This window comes from Chenopodium quinoa, unplaced genomic scaffold (genome assembly GCF_001683475.1).
Source record: "Chenopodium quinoa cultivar QQ74 unplaced genomic scaffold, ASM168347v1, whole genome shotgun sequence".
Taxonomy (NCBI): Eukaryota; Viridiplantae; Streptophyta; class Magnoliopsida; order Caryophyllales; family Amaranthaceae; genus Chenopodium; species Chenopodium quinoa.
This window is the reverse complement of record NW_018743850.1, coordinates 5,750,715-5,763,023: the sequence shown is the minus strand read 5'-3', so window position 1 is coordinate 5,763,023 and position 12,309 is coordinate 5,750,715. Positions and strand designations below refer to the sequence as shown.

General features: G+C 32.5%; 1 protein-coding gene across 1 annotated transcript; it reads left to right on the top strand.

The window, feature by feature from the left end:
• Nucleotides 1-7,777: 7,777 nt before the first annotated feature.
• Nucleotides 7,778-9,938, top strand: LOC110686088. Its single transcript, XM_021862670.1, has 3 exons — nucleotides 7,778-8,457; nucleotides 8,807-8,895; nucleotides 9,350-9,938. The coding sequence occupies exons 1-3, from the start codon at nucleotides 8,043-8,045 to the stop codon at nucleotides 9,650-9,652; spliced, it is 807 nt and encodes a 268-aa protein (XP_021718362.1). The 5' UTR covers nucleotides 7,778-8,042; the 3' UTR covers nucleotides 9,653-9,938.
• Nucleotides 9,939-12,309: the final 2,371 nt, after the last annotated feature.

Sequence of the window (12,309 nt, the reverse complement as noted above, 5' to 3'; positions counted from 1 at the left end):
TGTGTTTATAAACTCAGCTGTGACTTCCTCACTGTCAGAAGCAGCAGCTGCTCTGTCAAGAGCTGCTTCTACAACAGGGTTTTGTTCTGAAAACTGAAGATGTCCGCTTTCAACATTTGTGTGTTCGTGACATGAACTTGTGTTTAAGATCTCAGTTGTGACTTCCTCACTGACAGAAGCAGCAGCTGCTCTGTCAGGAGCTGCATCTACCTCAGGGTTTTGCTCTGAAAACTGAAGATGTCCACTTTCTACATTTGTGTGTTCGCGACATGAACTTGTGTTTAGGATCTCAGTTGTGACTCCCTCATTGACATTAGTAGCTGCTTCATCAGGAATTACACCTACCTCATCAACGCTTTGTTCTGAAGGCTGATTTTGTCCACTTTCGACTCTTGGGTGGTCAAGAGATGAGCTAGTGTCTAAGATCTCAGATGTGACTGTCCTGTTGACAGAAGCAGCAGGTTTATTAAGGATCACAGTAGTCCTGGGGGATTTTGGTACACTATTTGGATGAACGCGAGATGAGCTTGTATTTAAGATCTCTCGCGGTTGCAATGAATTAGGAAGATGGACCTCGTTTCCATGAAATACTCCTTTGATCTGTAACAATAATAGGAATAAACAAAAGAAATAAAAAAAAGTCAAGTCTAATGTTGATTACTTAATTAATTTTATTATTCTTGATATAAAATGCACAAATACGTTATTTTACTCCCTCCATCTCTAAAAGTTCTTCCTATTTTTTTTTTTTTTTTCCAATCATCGTCCAAACAAGAAAGAGGACTTATTTTATGAACCGCCGTATATTTGATAATACTCTGTAATCACTTTGTCCCAAAATAATAAATTCTTGATTCCTTAGACGTTTTTACTCTAGTAAAAATTGCAAGATATAACTATTAACTAATGGTTTTGAGCAGCTAGCTATTTTAATATTCATACATATGAAATTGATCATAATAAAAGAAAAAAAAAAGATACCTTATTAAATATGTAAAGAAATTCAGAAATTAAGCAATTTCTTGAGGATGAAGCATGAGAAATTTCTGTTTCTGTTTCTGGTGGATCATCTCTAATCGGGAGGCAACAAGTTATACCCATTGTTTAAGTGTTCTGCGTCACCATCATACAAGAAATTATCGATTTGACTTGATCAAAGAATTTTTAATAATATTCCAAAAAAAAAACATTAATTAAGTAAATCAAAAACCCTAATAACCCTACAATAAACCCTTTGACTGTGGGTTAAACAAAAAATAGAAATTATAAAATAAACAATTAAGTAAACCAAAAACCCTACAATAAACCCTTTAACAGTGGACTAAACAAGAAATAGAAATTATAAAATAAATAATCTCGATTATTGTCTCGAAATTATGGTTAAAGAACGAATATAATGGTGAAAATCATCAATTTTATGATTTTTTTTTTCTAAGAAATTAACTCAAATCATAAGCAATACAAATTTGCAACAAAAATAAAATCACTCAACAATACAAAAAGTTGATCGGCGAAAGTAGAGTACCGTTTTGTTACATAATAAATTATTACGAGTAAAAATAACTCGAAAATATAACGAAGAAGCAAGAGTACCAGCCGTTTTGTTGTTAATGGAAGTGAAAAAGAGTAGAGAAGAAATTTGTTTTTTAATTTTTGACAGAGAAGAATTTTGTTAAATTGAATTTTTTTTTTTTTTTTAAGTGGGAATTTGAAGAGATATAAAGATCATAAATTCATAATAGAGGGTTAAGTTAAACGGATTATTAGGTTAGGCGCATCTAATTCGATTTTCTAATAGGAATAGAATTATAGGAGTACGTAATATTGAGTATGAAGCTGAGAATTTTTTTTTTACTTTTACCGCCTTTAAAAACCCTAACTCATATACCATATAATCGGTTAGTCACTTACTAGTATAATTAATTAGCGCATTTCTATTTAAATGAGTAAAAATAATGTTTGTTAGTTTAGAAAGCGAAAGACTTTATTTTGGTTAAATATTTTGAATTTTTATTGTTGACGTTGAGCAGTTGAGGTAATATAAAAGTTTACTTTTGTCTATTTATAGTCCGTAGTATAAAGTTATACATTTATATTTGGAAAAATTGCCAAAAATAATACAAACTTTGCCCGTTTATATTAAATAATACAATCTTTGAATTATACATGAATATTATAACCTTTTGGAGAATCTCAATTTAATTTAAATAAGAAAAAATCTTGTAACCTGTTAAACCGGTTGTAATATTCATGTATAATTCAAAGGTTGTATTATTTAATATAAACGGCGCAAAGTTTGTATTATTTTTGGCAATTTTCCAAATATAAATGTATAACTTTATACTACGGACTATAAATAGACAAAAGTAAACTTTTATATTACCTCAACTGCTCAACGTCAACAATAAAAAAGTGAACGCTCCAGATATTACTTTGTATTTTGTAATTTTTTTTTTTATTAAACTTAATTTTTTACCCCCATTCTCCAAATTCCGGATCCACCACAATTTCTTCAATATTAAAAACCTAACCAAAACAACCTACATTATATTCGTTGTTTTAAATTGTTGTCCATAACACGTGTCGTCATGTAATTCACCTAAATTTTAAAAAGTTTAAGAAAATAAATAATTCTAGATTTTTAATTTTTGATAAAATTGTTTAATATTTAATAAGCTTCTAATTAAGTAATTAATTGTGATTTATTTTTTAACAAATAAAAAAAAAATCCCACCCACCCCTCCCCCGCCACCCAGCCACAACTTTCTTTCCCCACCATGCAGCCACCTCCTCTCCCCCTTCCCTATACGCAACCTTCCTCGACGATGGTACGGCCGGCGCCCAACTCCCCCACCGTCGTCTGACCCACCCTTTCCCTTCCCCCTTTTCTCCCGACCTTCCCTTCCCCTGTTGCGCCACCCTAGCGAAGCTAAACCTTAACCCCGTGTTGTTTTTTTAGTTTAGTTGAATTGTTATTTTTATAAATTTTACTAAATTATTCATCAAGATTAAATTTTGATGAACACCCTTTTCAATTGGGTGTGGGATTCGATCTGGGTTTCAAATTTTTTTTTTTTTGAAAAAAACGTAATTTTATTTTAATTGGATGGCAAAAACACGGGTGGTAAATGTTCCGTTGGGCGTGGTGGTGTAGTTTAGGGTTAGTTGATGGTGTGATGGGCGGTGGTCATGGTTGGGAGCTAAGGGTGGTGGTGGAGCATGGGGAGGTCGGGGTAAGGGGGAAAGGGGAAAGAGAGAGGGTGGGTCGGCTGATAGTGGGGATGCTGGGCGTCGGCCGTGCCGTCATCGGGGAGGGCTGCGTGTGGGGGAGAAGGAGAGGAGGAAGGGGGTGGATGGGTTTATAATAATAATAATAATAATAATAATAATAATAATAATAAATGGAGAAGGGAATGAAACTGTATCCAATTAGCCGACAACTAGTCTCATACTTCACCCACTTCCGATTAGCCGCATTAGCCACAACCCGCCCAGGAACAAAGTCAGATATAGCCCTATCTGTGTCAAAGGAGAAGACTCTGTTAAATCCACACAAACATCGCGACCACGATCCCAGGAATAAAGTAACACATCAGCAGATCTGAGGGCCCCGTCATTCCTTCCAGACAACCCTATGTCAACCTCCTTTCTTGCTGAAATCCTAGATCTGTAGCAGATATCAACAAGGGTATCCCGGACAACATTATGTCGATGTTTAATACCCACAATACCAGCACACGACACCGCAATTAGAGAAGGAGGCAGTTGCGTTGCTGAAGCGGGCTCAGAGGTTCTCGACGACGCAAGACATTGGGGCTCGTGCTGCAGCTTATATCTTCACTAGGGTAGGCTTTGCTATCGTTAGAGGAGTGGGGGCCCAGATTGTATCTCGACTTCCCACTAATTTATTGTAGGTTGTATGACTTTGTCTGTTTTTGAGATAATAATAATAATAATAATAATAATAATAATAATAATAATAATAATAATAATACTAATAATAATTAATTAATTAAATCAACAAAACCAATTAAATAATGACACGTGTCACGGTAACTTGTAAAAATAAGTTACCAACCGGTTATGTCTTGTTTAAAATTAACACCCTACAAAGGTTGTAATATTCAAGAATAATCAAAAGGTTGTATTATTTAAAAAAACAGGCCAAAGGTTGTACATTCTATGCAATTTTTCCTTTATATTTTGTTAATTTTTTGTGAAATGGGTAAAAAGTGGGTATTTTATTAAATTAGTCAAATAGTTTTTCTTTTTTAATTGAAATAAATTTTATAGTAAAAATAAATAAAGGCGGGGAAAAAAAATACCCTAGTATATAAAATTGAAAGATATTTTTAAAAATATTCTAGTTAAATATATAGAGATTAAATATGATTGCCAAAATGGAAAGAAAATATGATAGGTTATCAAATGGGAGTCAAGAAGATTGGAAAAAAAAAAGAGAGAAAATTTTAACTAGGAGATGACATGTGTAAGGTTCACGACTTTTTTTATTTTTTTATTTTAATTTTTTGGTGTTTAGAGAGCCACAAGGACAAGTTATGAGAATCGATTCTCAAGGTTCACGAATTTAAACAAAGAATTAGCCTTTTGGCCCGTTCGATACACGGGTTATTACTTAGATTATTTTTATATGTATGCTTTTCAATAGTTGGAACTATGAATTTATTGTTTCATGACCATTGAGGTATATGAAGTTTACTTAAAAGAAAAAAAGAGTGAGGGTGGAATTGTGGAAGAAGATGAAGGAATTTAGTTAGGTATATATACATGAATATCGTGGAATATGAAATAACATATGAGTTTAAGTTATATGTTAAATTAATTAAGAGATGAAAAGACTATTTTTATTATACTTCATATGTTTATGTAATGTGTACTAATTAGTTCAACTTTATTTTATTATGGTGGAAATGGAACACTTTATTTTCTTACTTAAATGTGCAAGTTAGAGGATGTATAAAGACTATAACATTATACAATATATTTATTTTAATTTTTATATTAAAAAAGAAATACAAAAAAAGGAAAGATTAAGGGAGGTGACATGTGACATATGAGTGATTTGTAATGACATGTGGCATATGAATGATTTGTGACTTGTGTTTTTAAATACAAAGTATAGATATAATTAATGTCAAGATTTTGTAACATAACTATCTTTTCAAACCATATAAGTATCGAAAGATAATAACACTCCATGTTCCTACCTTTTGAAAGTTTGAAATAACTCTTATAAATAGTGTTTGGACAATTATATCCTTTAAAATATTTATTTTTTTATTTGCCTTCATTATTGTTAATTGTCATTTTTTTGAACTTTTAAGAATAATGTGTGGATAAATTATTTGTATATTGGCTTGGATTTAGCATATGTGCCTGTAATTTTTACTGTATTTCTCATTCATAATATGCCAATAGTATAATTTCTTTTTTTTTAAAAAAAAAAAAAGGTAAAATACACGGAAGAATTAGGAACGTCTTCTCACAAGATCGTACCCTAATAAAAAAAAATAAGAAAACTTGTTATCTATAAAGGGGTCAATATCTTGATGAGTCGGAGTTAAGTAGCCAAGAGAGGCAACATAATTTGCTGCTCGATTTCTTTTCACGATAAATATGTCGAGATGTAAAAGCCGTAAAAGTCTCCAAAATTGACTTAATATCAGCCAAAAGCAGGTGTAGCTTGTTGAAATGACCCTGCAAAATATGTCAAAAGTATAATTTCAATTATTCTTATGAATATGTGCTTATATTTTACAAATCTCATTTACACGCATTTAATTGAAATTTCATTGTAAGTTGCATAAATTTCACTCATTATCTTCGATATATAAAAATTTTAAGTTTTTTTTTTTTTTAGTTTTTGTGCATTTGATCATATGTAGTATAACTGTAGGTATAGAGTAACTAGTATGGATATCAAAATAATAAAGATATGATTCATCCTATTGATACAAAAAAAAAAAAAAAAAAAAAAAAAAAAGTTTGTTATATTTCATTTATTTATTAATATTATTGTTGAACATTAACCCTTTTAAATTTAATTTGATTAAACTTTCAAGTTTATAATGACTATGGACATCGCTTGGATCAATAACTATAGAGTACTTTCAAAGTAGTAATAAACCAGAACAATGCCCGAGCTAAACAATACACACTAATTTAAATTACTTAATTAAAGAGATAACTTTCACCTCCAATGCTGTGATTTTTTTTTTTTTTTTTTTTGGCTCTTGGCTTACACTAACATTGATGATTAAATGGTTACCAAACATTGTCCCACCCCAAAAAATTGAAAAAAAAAGTAAAATAAAAACTACTATATAAACCATCACTACATTTATGCCTAATCATTATTGTCTCAAAAGTTAGAGTATTTGATTAAATTGCAGCCAATTGAAGCATCGTGTATAATATAGAAGAAGATAAAGTTGCAATAAATTAGATAGATTAAACTTTTGTTTGCTTAGAAGCTTGTTTTGCACTCAAAGACCAATGTAGCTTATCTTTGCTTTTCCATATTATTATTATTATTATTTTTTTTTTTTGAGGAAAATAATAATAACCCATTTTCTTTTATATACTATTGATTGTTGTTGATGCAATCATATTGATTATTAATTTTTAATGGTTAACAGGGTAAATTATGATATGTTTTTTTCCTAGTGTAAAGAGATTGAACCACAAAGATCAAATTGTGTAGACATGTAGTCGTTAAGTGAAGTAAGGGGTGCATCTTATATCGACAAATAGCATAAAAACCAAACTCATCTAATGATAAATGTATGTGCGCATAACAACGTGCGTGCATATGAATGTTTACACTAAAATTGATCGATTAATTCTAGTTCCTACAAGGTCTTGTGCATAGAGCGCCCAATTAGTTACTTAGTTACATACAAATGACATGAAATTTACAAAAGCAAGTAAAATTACATATTTTACAATCTTCATAATTCAGAATAATCTTGTATATCATTTACATGATTCAATATGACATACCTCATCATCTTTTCTATTTTTTTTTTCCATTGAAATTGCATAATAAGTCACTTAGCTTCTATACTACTCTTTTGTTTAATTTTATTGCATGTATGGCAGACAAACTTTTGTACAAATAATTAAGTGTTTTCTAATAAAAACTAATATACATGTCCTTCAATAGATAAATTACCTTCAAATTTTATTCTCTAGTAATCTAAATTAAAATAGGATTATCCTATCCGTATTAGTCTCTAAGATTTGTTCTCTCAACCTCAAGATAATTTAATTATCCTATCCAAAGTCTAAAATTCACTTGCTACCTACTACTATATGGAGTGTCATTCTTGCACCCGGCCAAATGCATGCTACTCTGTTAATTCTATACTCGTAATAAACAAGAGTTACATATATCGATCACATCATATCATATTTTTAGTTGGTTACTTTTATTACAATAGTTATTTTCAAACTACAGATTTTATACCATAAACCCTTAACACTTAATAATAAATTTACAATCCACTCTATCTTTTTTATTGAAAAGTACAAAGATTTAACCAACAAAATCTAAAAGGATTCATTCCTTCCACCTATAACTCTATTCTTATAAAACATGTGATATAATCTTACCTCACTTATACTAATTATATAATGCAAAAGAATTAAATAAAATTTGATACCCTTTCATCAACCCTTTACTTGAGTAAATTTTTTTTAACACCATTGATATGATCACCCTTTTCTTCATGCAATCATGTAGATTGGAGTTAAGGACTAGAGAAACTAATCAAACTATAAAAGTTTCCAAGACAAAAAGGGTCCTACAATTTGATGGCAACCACGTTGAAGACTTTATTCTTTAACCCCACATGAGTAAATAAAAACAACATAGAACCAAATCATAGCAATAGCCAAAAGCAAAATTAATTAATTAATTTACAAAACAAAAAAATAACAAATTTAAAAAATAAAAAAGTAATAGTATAACTCACACTTTTAACACATTCTCAATCATCATTATATTTAACAACTACTATATGATTTTCCACATATTTATACACATTCTCTTTCCTCATTTTCTCTTCATATCTCAAAAATTTGAGGAAAATATGGGAAAAACAGGGGGCAAAAAATTGCAAGCATTTTGTGTTAATAGAATTAGGCCCCTAGTTAAGGTTCCCATACAAAACAAATTAGGTAGTAATACTTCTCCAAATTGTGTTAAGAAAACTAATGTGAATAATAATCAAGTAGTTGAAGGTGATAGTAGCAATGATACAAACTTTGAGGAAGATTGTGAGAAATTGAAGGCAAATGTAGGGAGGAAGATCATGGTGGTAGTTGATTCAAGCGCCGAGGCGAAAGTTGCCCTTCAATGGACACTCACTCATACGGCTCAAAGGCATGATCTTATTGTTCTTCTCTATGTTGCTAAGCTCAACACTAAGCAAGGTTTGTATGTTCCTTCTACTTGAGCAACTTTGTTATTCTAATACGACAACATGTAGTTATTATGTACTCCCTCTGTCCATAGATTATACTTTATCAAGGTAATTTTCAATCACTGGTATTAACATATTGTATACTTTTGTAATCTATAATTCAAATTAGATTTTTTGTTTAAAGTTAAATCTGGCTAATTTATACATATAAGAAAAATGTGTAATCGTGAGGACAATTTGTCATGACTTTTAGTTCGAATTGGATGTAAAATTTAGACACGTTTAAGCTTGCTTTGCTTATTTGTCTTTCTTTGAGGAATTTTTTATTCACCAATATAGTTTTCATGTGAATATTACAGAAAAGGAGGATACGAGAAAGAAGATGTCACCAAAGGTGTATGAGTTACTACACTCTATGAAAAAGACATGCCAGTCAAAGAGGCCAGAAGTGAGTTAGCTTTACTTACTACTAGTCCATTACTCCATTACACATTCGAACGTAACTTATTTGTTACTCATTTAGAATTCTCCTAAACGATCAAATTATTAAAAAAAAAAAAAAAAAAAGTACGCGTATATTATAATTTTTCAGCTCAGTAGCTGGAATGCTGGATGTAATTAAGTCGTTAAAAAAAATTAAAAATTAAATATTCAAACTTCAATTCGTACCTTCTTCATTGGTCACAAAATTAATGGTAACATTTATTTTCTTCCTTTTTTTATGACAACTAATTAATTAATTTTGCTTAGAGCTTATCTTTATTTGTATAACTTTGTGGCGTGCACACTATTAAATTATTAATTGATGAAGGAGACATGTAATACATATTTATGTTATATCCTCCTTGTTTGCATATGTATCATGATGTTGTTATATTTTGATGTAATAATGGAAATTGTAGGTAGAAGTGGAGGTTAAATTGGCAGAAGGTAAAGAAAAGGGACCTACCGTAGTAGAAGAGGCAAAAAAACAAAATATATCCCTACTAGTTTTGGGCCAAAAGAAGCTGTCAACATCATGGCGGTTGTTACTGATGTGGGCAAGCAACAAGGTGGCGGCCGGTGGCGGCGGCAGCGGTGGAATGGTGGAGTATTGCATACAAAATGCTAGTTGTATGGCCCTTGCTGTACGAAGGAAGAGCAAAAGAGTTGGAGGGTACTTGATCACAACTAAGCGTCATAAAGACTTTTGGCTCTTAGCTTAGTTGTTAGAAGTCTAGTAGATAAGTGGAGCTTTTTTTTTTTTTTTTTTTTTACTTTTTTGATAAAGGTGAGTTAAATGTTGTTATGTAACGTGTTTATATATAATGTTCATAATCTAATCAATCAAACAACTTTCCTCAAATTGGTCTAGTACTCTAGTACAGTATACCACTTTTGCTTCACAAATTTGTTAAGTTGTCATCATTGTTGAGATTAAAGCTTGCATTTATTTAAACAATTTAGTGTTAAGGACCTAATATGTTAAAGTAGTAGTATTAAAGACTTCATTCTTAATGGAATTACTTCAACCTATGGAATAGTAATTATATTTATAGAAAAAAGGAAAATTGTAATATATGAAGTTGTAAATAAAATTTAGTAAATTCAAGTAAACGCAGTAGCTTGGACAATCACAAAAATTAGATTAATGAATAAACGTTAACATTAGTTAGTTCAAATAAATTTTAATTTGCATAAGTTAGTCTTAAAAAACAAGAAATAGTTTTAATCAATTTTAATTCAGTAGTGCTCAGTAAGAACAACCACTGAGCAATTATACATTCCTGTTGAATTAGGTAGAATTGGGCAGAAATTGCTTAGCTTTCATTGATGGAAAAGCACGAAATATATAATACAAAAGATCTCTAGAATCCTAGTCCTAGATAAACATGGAAACAGAGAAGATAAAATATTTCCTAAATACTACGTATATGATATTTCCTAAATATCCTAATACCCCCCCTCAAGTTGGAGCAGTAGGATCAAAAATGCCCAACTTGGAAAGAAGTTTATCAAACTGCGCCTTTCTGAGTGCCTTTGTGAATATATCTGCTAATTGATCTTTAGTGGACACATGTGACGGAGAAATTAATCCTTCAGTAATGGCATCGCGAACAAAATGACAATCAACCTCTATGTGTTTCGTACGCTCATGAAACACAGGGTTCCTCGCAATATGCAATGTTGACTCACTATCACAGAACAATTTAATGGCTTTAGGATGTTGCACACCCAAACTCAACAATAAACCCTTGAGCCACTTTAATTCGCAAGTGGCGCCATTCATACACCTGTACTCCGCCTCTGCAGAAGAAGTTGAAATTGTAGGTTGCTTTTTAGTTTTTCAAGAAATCGGTGATTTTCCTAGAAACACAAGCCAACCTGTCAACGAGCATCGAGTTAAAGGACACGCCGCCCAATCTGAGTCACACCATCCCTCTAAAGTGAGCTCACTATCCGAACGCAATAATATGCCTTGGCCGGGAGATCCTTTGAGATACCTAACAACTCTCAAGGCCGCCTCCCAATGTTCTATGCGAGGTGCTTGCATGAATTGTGACAAAATGTGAACTGAGTAGGCTAGATCCGGTCTAGTGACCCCGAGATATATTAGCCGTCCCACAAGACGACGATAAGCTAAGAAATTCGCCATTAGCATGAGCGAGTCTGTGATTTTGTTCCATGGGAAACCCACTCGGCTTTGCACCCAATAAACCTGTTTCAGAGATAATATCCAGAGTATACTTTCTTTGACACAAAAATAATCCGGACGGACTACGAGCCACCTCAATGCCTAAAAAATATTTAAGGGAACCAAGATCTTTCATTTTAAAACAATCACTAAGATATGCTTTGAAAGCCTTAAGTGCAGCGGAATCATTCCCAGAAATAATAAGATCATCCACATAAACTAAGACATTAATTTGAGTATTGCCATTAGTATATGTAAATAAAGAGTAATCTGAATAGGATTGGATAAATCCATACCGTTTTAGAGCCGTTGTCAACTTTGCATACCAACACCGAGGTGTTTGTTTCAAGCCATACAATGACTTGCGTAACCTACACACCAAAGACGGATCTGAACTTTCAAACCCGGGGGGCAACTTCATGTAAACTTCCTCTGCTAGGTCACCATGCAAAAAGGCATTTTGCACATCCATTTGATGTATTTCCCAGTTTTTGCAAGCCGCTATTGCGAGAAAAGCACGAACGGTAGTCATCTTGGCAACTGGAGCGAATGTCTCATCATAGTCAATTCCAGCTTGTTGATGATTACCAAACACCACTAATCTTGATTTAAGACGCTCAATATCACCATTAGATAAATATTTAGTTTTATAGACCCATTGACTACCAAGAGCACGTTTCCCAGGAGGAAGGCGTTCTAGAGTCCATGTACCATTGTCCTCTAGAGCACGAATTTCATCTTTCATAGATTTACGCCATCCGTCATATTTCATTGCTTCTTTGAAAGATTTAGGATCATTATCCTTGATAATAGCTGCAAGAAAGTTGCGATACTTGACAGAAAAATTGTCACAATTAATGTAATGTGCTAAAGGATAAGGAGTACCTGAGGAGTGATCGGAAGGAAAAGAGAGTGGACTATTAGCAAATACCGTATGTGTCACAAAATCTCGATGCAAAACATTCGGAAGTTTTTGTCTCAAGCCACGGCCCAAAGCTTGATCATTTATATTAGCTTCCTTGTCATCCGATTCTGCAGCAGTCGTGGGCCCACTCGAAGAAGCCCCATCCATAACCTGCTCAAATGGCGTGAAGGTGGGGAAAGAAATAGGTGGCCCATCTGGCGCTGGATTACCAGCGGGCTCACCAGCAGCCACTGTGGGCTGATCTGCCAAAGGCCCAGCGGACC